Source organism: Mchenga conophoros, linkage group LG6, assembly GCF_057382185.1.
Source record: "Mchenga conophoros isolate Kocher_MC1m ecotype Shallow Benthic linkage group LG6, M_conophoros_male_GT1.1, whole genome shotgun sequence".
NCBI classification, from domain to species: domain Eukaryota; kingdom Metazoa; phylum Chordata; class Actinopteri; order Cichliformes; family Cichlidae; genus Mchenga; species Mchenga conophoros.
In genome coordinates, this window is record NC_140531.1 from 13,878,920 (window position 1) to 13,892,306 (window position 13,387).

The 13,387-nt window shown below is 41.9% G+C and overlaps 1 protein-coding gene across 1 annotated transcript; it reads left to right on the forward strand.

Moving 5' to 3' along the window:
• The first annotated feature begins 712 nt into the window (after positions 1–712).
• vap (vascular associated protein) lies at positions 713–12,413 on the forward strand. Its single transcript, XM_085276312.1, has 11 exons — positions 713–843; positions 954–1,145; positions 1,754–3,688; positions 3,788–3,876; positions 3,995–4,053; positions 4,653–4,816; positions 7,798–7,963; positions 8,052–8,243; positions 10,196–10,417; positions 11,952–12,111; positions 12,217–12,413. Exons 2-11 carry the CDS (start codon positions 1,103–1,105, stop codon positions 12,289–12,291), a joined length of 3,105 nt encoding a protein of 1,034 aa, XP_085132438.1. The 5' UTR covers positions 713–843; positions 954–1,102; the 3' UTR covers positions 12,292–12,413.
• Positions 12,414–13,387: the final 974 nt, after the last annotated feature.

Sequence of the window (13,387 nt, forward strand, 5' to 3'; positions counted from 1 at the left end):
AATTTGAAATTTGCTTCATCAAACAATCCTTTATTGGCAGCAATCACAGCCTTGCAGACTTTCATTCAGATGGTCTGACTGATTTAAACGAGATGTTTCTCTTTTTTGTTTGTTTTTTATTATTTCTCTCCAGTGACATCACGTGCTTACTGGGATTCTCTCTATGAAACTGTATTTCTTTACCTTACACTTTAAAGTGCTTTGACGTGGTTATTGTTGTTGGCATTATATGAATAAAACAAAACTGTGTCCTGTGTGATTGTTATTGTTTTTGATTGTTTGTTTTTAAATGTGTGGAAATTTCTCCTGTACAATGTGGTTCTGATTTTCGGGTCACCATCTTGTAGAAAGCAACCGTTTCTTCACAAGTCAGTCCATGGGGGTGTCATGGTGTTATAAAATAGGGGAGGAAGCTAATGTGTTTACAGATCTTACACGTTCTGATTACAAAGACACCTCCAAAGTTCATTTTCTCCCACATGTTTAAGAAATGATGTCATCCGCTTTCCCGGTATATTTTCATTTGTTCTGCATTTCCTAAACTTTTTTTGAACCTATAGACTTAAAACCTGTTTACGTGTTCGTAGCATTCATTTTTAGTCTTTCGAGCACTCCTAGTGGGGCGTAAGTATAAAAGCTCTAATGAACTGCTCCCTCTCATGCCTCCATGCCGCCTGCGGTAATTTTCCTGTGTAGACTTTACGCACTGGATTCCTTCCTCTCATCTCTGAAATGTCGTGTGGAACAGCCTGGAGGCGGCGTAAAACCTTCCCATCCGCAAGCCTCTGTCCATTCTGCAGTACAGGACAGGCTGCCTCTCACACACACGTGTGTTTAATTTAGGTGAGTGTACGGCGCTGTGCCCCTGACAGCGCAGCGGTTTCCGTTACAAGGAAATGATGGAGGAGGAAAGTTTCTGACGCCTCTCTGCTCTCTCTCTCTCTCTCTCTCAGGGACAGTCCACAGGAAAGACTGGAGCTCATTAATCATTTGCGCAGTTTGCTCGTCCTCCTCGTAACATGTACATGTTGTCAGTGTAAAAAAAACTGCATGTGTTTTGGATTAAAAGGGTGTTCTACACTGAAATGTCTCACCATTGGAAATGCAGCTCCACGCCTGTCTGTTGCTTTTTATCGTCACAACAGGTAAGAACGCCCGCCCGCCGCTGACATGTTAGATGTTATTGTGCTATTTGCTATTCTTTTGTCTTTAAATTAGGCTAAATCAAAGTGATATGCACACTGTCGGTATGGAATAGCGTTTTGTTCTCGGATCAACCTCAATATTATTGGGGTTAGTCAATGGAAATAAGATGTTCTGTAAGCTCTGAAATTCTCTGTTTAAATTATCCTTTTGGTTGTACTTCCCTCAGCTTATTCCCACAAATGCAGTTTGAGCTGTAAAAGTCTAACAAGGTTTTTCTCTTTCTCTTCTCAGATAAAGCGCGAATCACGAGAATCATAATGACATTTATTTCTGGTATTTTTAGAGCTGTTTCTGCCTCCTGATGTTCTCAGTGAATACATGAAATATATTCATGATTTACAGTAGGAGTCAGGTTGAGCAGTGTATAACTTAACATGCTGTGAAAATGTGTTGTTCCAACTGTGCCGTGAGCTGGGAATCTGTCGGAAAGATCTTATCTCCCTCTGTGGTGTTACACAGAGCAATGTTATGTTGTTGTGATTTCCACTCTGTCTCTTCTCACCCTGTCTCTCTCTCTCTGTTATTGTGTTTGTTCCTGGTTTTCCAGTCCAGGAAGATGAGAGGAATTCCTCGGAGGACCACTCAACCCAACATCCAGACCTAGACCCCACTCAATGGTTTCCAACAGGAACCAGCTTTACAAATAGTCCTCCTGTTGATCAAGAAGTGACGAGAGGCATGAAGGAGGGCAGAGATCACACCTACGATGGTCTGGAGAGGAGTTTTGCACCTCTGTCTGTGTCTAGTGCCTCCTCTCTGGATCAAGGACTGCTGAACCCCACCTCACCCCAGCAGGGACTCCCTGTCGCTGGGAGAAGTGATAGGGAAACTCTCCCTCTTCCTGAGGAAAAACCAAACAATGGAGCGGAAACATCTGGAGCTGCTCACCTCACCGATGGGCCCATGGCTGCCAGAAATACAACACACCCATATTTTCAGCATGGACTCAGTGCAGGCCCCAATACAAGCACACCCTCAAACCCGACTGAAAAAAGCCTTCAAACTCTGATGGCATTGACAGAGGAAACAGCCAGTAGTTCAGCTCTCATGCTTGACAAAGCTATACAAGATACATCCGTTCAGACATCTAAAAACACAGGCAAAGATGTTGCCACACAAATGGATCAAAGAGTGTCCAGCGCCAGCGTTCCTCTCCGTACTTCTGCTCCAGCTGAGCTATCTTCCTCCAGGACAGGTCATACAGGCATAACCGCACATGGTGTGGGTGTTAGTGGGACATCTGGAGATGAACAGCCTCATTCCTGGAGGAGCCAGAGAAGCACAGACAGACATAATTCTGACCTGACCTTTGCTGTCACTTCTGACCCTTTAAAATCCTCCATCAAAACACTGCAGGATGACTTCAGTGCACAAACCCACACTGAACCCACTGCATCATCATCATCTTCAGAAGTTTACAGCGGCACTCATTCATTCAACACCCACTTCACAGAGCTCAACAACGTTGTTAGCACTGTGGAGGCTGATCCAGTTCATCCAAACATAAGTCAAATTAACTCATTTGTATCTGTTGCTGCTGCTCAGACTGTCACATCTGAGTTGCCTGATAAGTTTGAACAAACTGAGATGACGCTCCCATTTTCCTCAAGGAGTCTAACAGACTCTCCTCAAAGCACAGAGAGCCCCACACATTCTGCTTACACGTCATCTTTATTTACACAGACAGACAAAGAGACACAAACGGCAGTAGAAAGTGCACGCGGAAATATCATTGATGCGCACCCGACTAGAAACACTATCCCTTCCCCACCTGGTATTACCAAGGCTTACAGTTGGACTTCAGGGTTCACCGATTCTTCTTCTACACCCGGGGCAGCGCTGACCGTGGGAGGTGTAACCCAAAACTCAGCCATCACAGGAACCACTGGAGTGACATACACTCTGCATCCTGCTCACACACTCCTACGTGATGACTCGCCCACAGATTCTACTGCTGTTGCTGTTTCATCTTCCACCACATCCACAGAGTCCTCTACAGCTTTGTACACACTCCACACACACAGTACATTTCCTGATAGTTCACACCCTGCTTTAACCTCGTCTGTGTCTCAGACCACGGACCACACAGTCAGCAAAGCCACGCCTTCACCTCCACAAATGTCACCTTCTACACACAATCACCCGCCTCCTCAGACTTCTACTAATATGTCACCAACACGTAACCAATCCCAACCCCTAATTATTACTACTACTGCACATACTCCTCTCCTTTCTACTGTAACATTAGATTATGGACATGGAGCTGGAGAAGAACAAGTAGAAAAGTATAAGTTCTGGCAGTGGTCTTCCAGCAGCACGACCACACGCACTCCCACATCTGGACTACCACAGCAACCTCCACAGCAGACAACCATGCATCCCAGCCAGGAGCCCTCTTCTGCTTTAACCTCCACACCTGCTCGAAGCTCCACAAACAGTCCCAAGTTCTACATCGTGCCAGATCAGCCTGCTGCCATCAGAGGTACTTCCCAAACACCACTGAAGTGTTTTACGTTTAGGTAAATATCCTGATTATATATCCAGAAGTCCTGAAATTAGTTTATTTACTTGTTCTGTCCAGTGGAGTCAGTTGAGCTGCTGCTGCAGATAGTTGTAGAAGAGCCCATGTTGGCTTCAAATGTCAATTTGGAGAACGACACTACTACCTGGGTGAGGGATTGTACAGTAACACACACTGGCACAAAAAAGCAGAAATAATCAAATAATTAAGTATTTTTGACTTCAGCTGAGTAGTTTTTACAGAGTTCTCAATTAAGGTTTCTTTCAGATGAAGCCATACCTACAGAAAGCCCCGGGGTTCAGCCGGCTGCTGGGAGTCTGGAGCAGGTGAGGTGGTGCAGACAAGCTGAAAATGAAAGGCACCTCCAGGCTCTTTCTAGATTTCAATTAGCTCCACCTTGTCTCTCAATATGCACTGTCCATTTCTCAGTTGTGTGTGTTTCCTATCCCAGGTTATGGGACGTTAAATACATCATTTCTGCTAGGGGAAGATATAAACTCTCAGACATAAGTAAACACAATTAAAACACCACAAAAATCCACCAGAGTTAAACATCATTAGGGGAAAAAATGTGAAAAAAACATAATAAATTCTTCATCATCCTTCTGCATTTTTCTCCCCTTTCTTAAGTATTAACCTTTTTTTTTTTTTTTTTTTTTTTTTTTACCCATGCAGCTAATGGGACTTTGGAAACTAAAGTCAGTGTCCATTAAATTATGTAATGGTCTCTAACCTCTATGTTGCTTTCCCGACATTAATTTTATTAGCCATCCCTCAGTTTGTCAACAGGGCTCAGATAATTTCCCAACTGGAATGTTTTGATCTAACTAAAGCACAGTGGAAATTGTAATTGGGTTATGCTTTGGGATCGGTCACAGAAAGTTGCGTAAAAGGAGGTAAATCTCCAGTTCTGTTTTTGTTCCAGTGGCCGTGCAGTGCAGAGCCTGCTGGAGTTCAAAACCAGCAGAGCTTTGGAGTGGCTCAGCATAACAGAACCCACATCACTGCTGGAGCGTACTGGACTAGCCCAGGCTGTTCGCAACAAGAGGACATTCAGGACTTCCAGGATCACCAACATCACAGTCGGAGGTAAGCCCGTGTTCAGGTGCCGGTCTGCAGGCAGCTGACTGAAGCCCTGGTGGCTGAGCAGTTTGGGAGGAGTCTGGTTGCCTTTTCATGCACATTGTTCTTAATATCTTTCCGTTCATTTCCTGTCATCTTTCTGCAGAAGACTGGGTGTTTGTGTTTGTCATCAATGTCAAAAATTGACACCAAGATGTCCTGAGTTTCTTCATTAACCTGAGAGAAAGTTCCTTTTTTTTTTTTTTTTTTTTTTTTTTAACGTCTTAATTCAATTAACCCAGATACAGGAAAACTGATGTAAACATCGTAACTCAGTTAGCCTGACTCAGTTAAGCTCAAAATCTAATTATGAAAAATCTAATTATTCTACCTGGCTTGGTCTAACAAACTTTTTCTTCTTTACTATAGCGTGGAGTCATTTTATTTGTTTCCATTTTAATGTTTGGCATCAGAAAAAATCTAAAATGCAGAAGTGCTGCAGTGTAGTTTAAATAGTCATTTGGTAAAAAACGCAGTAGGTTCAGTGATTCATTTTTGTACTGCAAGCTTGTTAGAGGCATAATAGAATAGAATAGAATAGCCTTTATTGTCATTGTACAGAGTACAACGAAATTGGAGTGCCACTCCCTTGGTGCAAGTTTCAATAATAAATATAAATGTAAAATATAAAAAGTACAAAAAAAACAATCGTAAGTACTCAAACAATAGTATGTACAATATATACAGGATAGCAGCATTAATATAATGACAGTGACGGTATGGAATAGGTTCAATTGTTTTTGTGCTTATTTACTACGGTGATAGCTCTGGGAAAGAAGCTATCCCTGAATCTGTTTGTCCTGGTTTTATGTGACCTGTACCGTCGGCCTGACGGTAATAGTTCAAACAGTTGGTTGCTGGGGTGAGAGTGGTCCTTGATGATATTGCCAGCTCTGCTGAGGTACCGAGAGTTTGCAGTGACCTCCAGGCTGGGCAGAGAGCAGCCAGTGATCTTCTGGGCTGTGTTGATGACCCTCTGCAGTACTTTCCTGTCTGCAGCTGAGCACCCTGCATACCATGTTGTTATGCCGTACGTTAGGATGCTCTCTATGGTGGCTCTGTAAAATGTCACCAGCAGCCTCTCCTCCAGGTTGTTCCTCCTGAGCACTCTCAGAAAGTGGAGACGCTGCTGGGCCTTTTTAACCACCGCTGTAGTATTTGCAGTCCAGGAGAGGTCATCAGATATCTGCACGCCCAGAAACCTCATGGAGTGTACCCTCTCCACACAGCTCCCGTGAATGTAAAGTGGGGCCGGGTCTGCTCTGCCCTTCCTGAAGTCCAAGATAAGTTCTTTAGTTTTTGTGGTGTTCAGTTGGAGGTTGTTAACTGAACACCACTCAGTCAGTCTGTTGACCTCATCTCTGTAGTCCGACTCATCCCCCCTTGAGATGAGTCCAACCACTGTGGTGTCATCCGCGAACTTTATGATGGTGTTTGAGAGATGGGTAGGGGAGCAGTCGGATGTGTAGAGCGTAAACAGGAGGGGACTCAAAACACATCCTTGTGGAGACCCGGTGCTGAGTGTGATGGTGCTGGACCGGTGGGGGCCGAGTCTGACAGACTGTGGTCTATTTGTCAGGAAGTCCTTGATCCAGAGGCAGATGGGGGTGGAGAGTCCCAGGTGAGACAGTTTCTGGACCAGGATCTCCGGGATGATATGATTGAATGCTGAGCTGAAGTCCAGAAAGAGCATTCTCACATAGCTTCCTCGGTGCTCCAGGTGACTCAGCGCAGTGTGGAGTGCTATGGTGATGGCGTCCTCGGTGGAACGATTTGTCCTGTAGGCAAATTGGTGGGGGTCCAGAGTGGGAGGCAGACCGGCCCTGATGTGCTGACAGACCAGTCTCTCAAAGCACTTCATCACTACAGGCGTAAGTGCAACAGGCCTGTAGTCATTTGGGCTGGCCACAGCTGTCTTCTTGGCGATGGGGATGATGGTGGAGGTTTTGAGGCAGGGTGGGACGGTGTTTGATGACAAGGAAAGGTTGAAGATTTTAGTGAAGACTCCGGTCAGTTCGTCAGCACATGCTCACATATCATGTGAGGAGAGCACATGCTACAGACATCTTCACCAGAAAAGCAAGAGTGATGTCATGTAGCTTTAAGATGAGAATTATTCTAAAAGTGGGGAAACTTTATAATAAATTTTTTATATTTCTCCAGGTGATAAAGTAAAACCTTTAAGATACTGAAAATGTGGCCGGTTCATTTCCATTTTCAGGGGATGCTCAGCCATCGAAACTCATGTCATGAAGCACTTGATGCGCATTTCTTGTGCTGATGTTAATGCCAGAGGAAGTTTGGAGTCGGAGTGTTGGTGACTTTTACACACTATGTACCTCACCACTTTGACTTTATGTGATCGGTTACTTTGGTGACTGTTACAACTACCTGGTGTGGAGATCCCTTTTAAATGGTGGAAATCTTGGAAGGAAGAGATTTGACAAATTGAATTATTGCAATGAAACCATCCTTGCAATAACAGTCCAACACTTGAATTCAGTTAACTCTTTAGAAAGACACATTTTTTTTCACAACTCAGTCCAGGGCCACACCTGTGGTCACAGGACTGAAAACACCTGAGCTCAAAGATCAAGCGATGTAACCTTTTGTCCATACAGTGCACATACTTGTAACAATTTTTGAAATACGGATTACTGTTTAGACCAAATAAGAAACATTATCAGCTGGTTAATGGAGAACCTAATCAACAATTGTTAAGTTAAGTCTCAAGTATCTCAAGTACAACTGAAAATTCAGCCTTGTGACACATTAGCTTAATGTGTAATTGCATGATATTCACGTGACTACTAAAAACTTCAGTGCCTGTCTGATTTTTGGATGCATATATCATTACAATGAGATCACTTTATGATAAGAAAATTTAAAAAAAATGGCACCACCTTTATTATTTTCTTTAATTCTTTTTAAACATGCCTTCCCCTCAGGTCTGCAGGGCGACATCTGTGACTGGTTGCTGCAGTGCTCTGCAGGATATAAGTGTGTTTCCCAGCCTGGCACTGCCAACTACAGCTGTTCCTCAGTCTGCCACTTTGACTACTGCCACCATCACGGCATCTGCACACACCATCCACACCAGCTTCCAGTTTGCCGGTAAGAACGTTAAAAGGAAAAGCAAATCTTTTTGTTCACCCAGGCATATTTTGTTTGCATGTGTAAATGACTTGTATTTGGGCATTAGCTGCCTTGCAGGTGACGATTTCTGGTTCATGGGTGAGAGGTGCGATGTCAGGATGACCCGCGCACGTCTCATTGGTGCGTGCCTTGCCATCTTACTCATCATAGTGACAGTGATCATCATTTTGGCGTTTGTGGCAGTGCGACGCTATCGAGCAATTCTGATTCAGGCCAAAGTAGACCAGACTCGCAGCAGGTAGGAAAAGGCTTTTATTAAGACGCACCTATAGTTCAGGCGTATGCATATTTTGTTAATTATACAATTTTTCTAATTTTGCCTTTCTGCACCACCACAGTGGATTTTTTTTATTATTATATTTATATATTATATATTAATAAAAACTGAAAGATTGCTCTTCAGTCACATCTTGTTTGCTTTTAGATCCATTGTGGTTTTTACTGCAAAGGTTACATTTTTTTTTGGACGATAAGTACTTCCATAAACCTTAAAATTTATAGTAAAAACGTGCATATTTGTGACGTACAGTAAATCGCAGTAGTCACAATAGGTGAAAGTATTCTGTTGTGATCCATGAGAGAAAAACCAGAGACTGACATAAACGCACATGCTCTTCAGTAACTGTAAACACTCATTGCCACTAGGTGGCACAGTCTAGCTGACAACGCACATACTAAGGATGAAGGTGGAACTGGATTGCTGGCTCAATCTGAATGTCTAACCTCCACATATGCTGACAGCTGAGCACACAGACACAGTCATTGATACTGTGACATGTTTCATTAGGGTGCTGGGCCAGGAGATGAGGAAACCTATTAGTTGTTCCTGAATGGAAATGCCTCCTACACAACTAATATTAGAGGTGTATGCATGGTAATATTAGTAAATCCAGCATAAATGCAATCTCAATTCTGTGTACTTTCTTTTCATATTAATGTTTGTTTTTAAACCTCGGGTGTTCCTCCAAGTGTAGTCTGGAAAAAATGACCTTGTGGTTTTGGATGGTTCTAATATGATGGCGTGCAGAGACTTGGATTCAGCTTCATGAAAGTCTACCTACAAGGATTCTTGTGTCGAAGCACTTTTCATTTGAACCTTAATAACAAACTGAGACTGCAAGAGGCAAAAGCATATTGATCTTAATCAAGATACTGTTTGTTTGTTTGACTGAATATTGAGCATGTACAAAGACAAAGATCAGACAGGAAGTAATAAGTCTGAAGCTAAGCCTTAAGTCCAGTATGTCTAGAGTAGGAAATGTGTGTTTTCCAGGAAATTGGGGCCTCTTTGGAGTCATCTTTTTAAACATCCCAAGTAGCTGATGATTGCCCGAGTTTAGAGAAACTTTGCAAAGCATATAATTTAGCACAGGAAAATATTTTAAAATTAGCCTAAAATAAGTTATTCCAGAGGATTTTTATACAAATAATGGGGAGGATTTACCTTTTATAACTTTATACATCTTAGAGCAGTAATCTCCTGCCAGTATACACAAACCCTGGTTGTAAACTAGAGTTCATTACAAAACTGCTGACAACTACTGGTTTCAGGGCAATGGCTGGGTTTTAAAGGTGTTTATAAGTGGAACTTATGCTATTAAAATAACTTGGAAAAATCACCTGTGCCCATTAAATGGGGATTAAGCGGTATAGTTTTATATTGTTCTTGATCTGCAATGTTTTAAACAAATCTGTTAATGTTTCTTCTTACCTGTTGATCTATTTCTGGTAAATGGAAAGTTATTCACTGGCAAGGGGCAGTCATGTGTCACTGTGACACATCAGTTCATTCATGAAACATAACATCATCTGTATGAGCGGGGTCATCTCCGACCTTTCTGTTGTCATAGGAGTTCTTTGTTCCTTGGTGAAACTGAGCAGCTTTGTGAAGAGCTTTTAAGAAGAAACTCTTTTTAGGGGTAAAATAAGAGCTTCTATGAATGCCACAGAGATAAGGTTCAAGTTATGACCCCACATTGTAAAAGGGCTGTCTCCCATCGACTAGGTTGATTTTTTTTTTTTTTTTTTTTTTTTTTTTTTTTCCTTCTTGAAATTTTGTTCATGTGAAACGTTTAAAGCTGGCACACAATTGTTAAAAAAAAAAAAAAAAAGAGGAAAACCCAGATTGCAAAGAGAAGCAACAACAACAAGCATTGTACCCTGTGACCTCTCACGATTTTGTTTGCGCAGCTATCGCAGATTCAACCACTTTGATGAGCTGTCAGGTCGCTTCTGGTTGCGCTCGTGGGCGGGATCAGCAGACTCATTGGACAATCCTGCCTTCACACGCTCCGATGAGTTGCTGCATCTGCGAGCGCTTGACCGCCCCTGCTGTTACCACGACGACACGCTGTCACTGGCTTCCACCTGCCCCAGCCACGGAACACGAATCAACACAATCTACCCCCACAGGTATATACAACACACACACACACACACACACACACACACACACACACACAGTGTTCATTGTCTGACAGTGAGTTGTGTGTTCCAAAATGTGGGAGAGTTTTCAGTGAAAAGCTTCTCTGTTCTCACCAATGCCACTCTTGAAGCTTAAAAACAAGCTTGGTTCACAGTTATCAGTGATGGTCACTGTGGTCACCTTGGAATATTTACATGTTTTAAAGCCAGTAAAGCTAAAACTGTTTCTTACTGACATTTTTTTTTTTTTTTTTGTATTGACAGCATATGGAATATAAGGAATTCTATATTCGGATTCTAAATCCCATGTTACTTTGGACCCTAAGGTCAAACTTTCATAAAATGTATTTTATCTTAAAACTGCTTAAAATTCTTCTGCCGGTGTTTGCATTGGCAGCATTTAGGAAATGGTCCTGGTACATGGGGATTGTAAATCTCACATCATAGCTTGCATCCAAATATCATGTAACATTTGACCTCTGACTTCCCTTTTACATTTCAAATCTGCCTTTCTTTCAGTCTTACCCCAAAATGTGTTATAGCTTTAAAGAAATCGTTGTCAAGAGAATGAGCTGCCTAGTAAGAAATACACTGTAATAAAATATTATATAATCGGCTCAAGTTATTCATGTCCCAGTCACTCTCCAAATGCTCCAGAATGGCATCAACAGCATATATCCAGGTCAGGTGGGAAATATCAGACTCTAGTAGCCCGATAAATCAATTATTAAAATAAGAAGAAGAAATTGAAACTAATAAATCACCCACCATATAGATGTTTTGGAGAGGGGACAATCTATTTTTGTAGTGGACATGTTGTTGTTTTTTAAGGCTGTAAAGCTGGCCATTTTAACATGGATGGGAGTCTGTGGACATTGACTCGCTTTTGGAGCCAGCCTCAAGTTGCCATTAGAGAGCATGCAGTATTTGGCACTTCAGCAGAAGTCGCAAATACCTTCTGTTCGCCACCTCTGCATCTCACTAATACATGGTAGTTTCAATAAAATGTCAGATTTTGATTCATAAGCACAGAGTCCAAATTTCTAGTCAGTTCCTGGAGAGTTAATGTTGAAATGGAGTTTCTAATTAAACTCTGAGGCATTAGCGTGAGCTCTAAATGTGTGTGAGGTGCTTTTAATTGCCAGTGCCCACAGCAGCTAACGCTAATGAATGTATCATGTGCAGCAGAGGTTTCTCCAAGAAGTAGGATGTTAGGGCATCAGTGGACTGGGCCTCCAAAATAATCCAAACTAAACTCACTTCATATAGTTTGGAATAAGTTGAACTGGATAGGAAATGAAATGAACTATCCATAATTAACTGCAGGACTTAACACAACATAATAATTTGTACATAAATGCAAAATACACTTGAGTCTAGTTTAAATGTTAATAAGTAATCTCTCTAAAAACCCACTCATTCAAAGATTTCACTACTCACTTCCCTAACTGTTGCTTAAAATAGCTACTAATTTGAGCTTGAAGTGATTAAATAATGTAAATAATCCTTTTGCATCCTGTAGTTCCCAGTATGGATGGAGGGGGAGTGAGATGAGCATGGGGGATGGTGTGCTGGACTCGGGTAAGGCCAGTGACCTTTCAGTGTGTAGCTGGCCAGTGGAACCCATTCACTGGACTCCATTTCCACTTCTGCAGCAACTGGCTTCTCACAGGACACCCACAGTGAGTGTGTGACTGTACATGTGGTTTCCATGAGAGTTTCGGTAAGATACAAATGTCTGCGTGGTTTCACAGTTTGAATGATGCGATGTTTCTCTATGAAACCAGGTCAGGGTGTCACGACCACGGTCCTACTGTGAAGGCATGGAGCTTGTAGACATGGGGAAGAGCTGGACTGCTTGACTTGCATATGGAGGATTCAATCTGTTCTGACACTGGTTTTTACAGTTTATTAATGCATTGTAAAGTTAAAATATTTGTGTTTTGATAATAATAATAAAAAAGTAAGGCAGTAAATGTATAAATGTGTACACCTTTCTTTGAAAGATTAAATCTGTTTCTGATGCTGAGATGTTAACTGCATGTCTGTCATGTGTGGTACAAGGTCTTGGAAAATGTTCTACTGTTACTCAGGGCATCAATATATTGTATTTACTTTTGGAATTAAAGCCATCAAAGGATATTTATACTCTACTTACTTTCAATAACAACTGAAGACTTTACACTTACGAATACAATAATAAGATAAAAACACAAAGATGTTCTCACATTTTAGTACAGGCTAATTGATTTAAGTACTAGCTGAAATATTTTTAGTTACCACCCCTGCTTCCAAGGAGCAGGACTTTTTTGTAATTTTTCCAAGTGGTCCTGAACATTAGTTCTCCAGGCTTTCTTCAAAGTTCCTATTTGGACACTGGCTGCTTCCTGACAGGAGAGATGCATCAGGATCTTCACCTGATCCAGTTGATCCATCAGTGGAAAGGTCAAGAAGTCATAGTTAAGGAAAGGAAACTGGGAGAAAAGGGTGAAGTGTGCCTAATTTCATAAGAAGTGTACTGAAAATCAGTGGCAGGAGGTCTGATGAAGGGGTAAATCCAAACTGGAATTTATGTATTTTTTTTGGTTCACATCATTGTCTTTTTATGAAGGAGGTAGGGAGAGCGCTACCACAGTGAGTGTCTACATTAATCTGTAAAACACATTGGAGGCTCTGTCAGCCAGTGGTGTTGGAGATCTTGTCAGAATTGATGGAATTATGAACACAGAAGAAGTGCTGTCAAATTTAGATCCACCATGCAATACCATCTGAAAAGCATCTAATTGGCAACAAGTTTATTTTTCAGCATGACAGTGATCCAAACACACCTAATACAGTAAATGCATACCTGGGTAGAAAAACACACAATGAAAGATTATGAATCGGCCTCCCCAGAGGCTGGACCTCAACATTACTGAAGCAGTGTGGGATCATCTTTACAGAGAACAGAACAAAAAG

What these genes read in the sequence shown, in the direction of transcription:
- vap (XM_085276312.1), top strand. Translation starts at nt 1,103, where the DNA reads ATGCAGCTCCACGCCTGTCTGTTGCTTTTTATCGTCACAACAG. An exon ending in AGAACGACACTACTACCTGG is followed by an intron (nt 3,877 to 3,994) that starts GTGAGGGATTGT and finishes GGTTTCTTTCAG; the next exon opens with ATGAAGCCATACCTACAGAA. An exon ending in CTGCTGGGAGTCTGGAGCAG is followed by an intron (nt 4,054 to 4,652) that starts GTGAGGTGGTGC and finishes TTTTTGTTCCAG; the next exon opens with TGGCCGTGCAGTGCAGAGCC.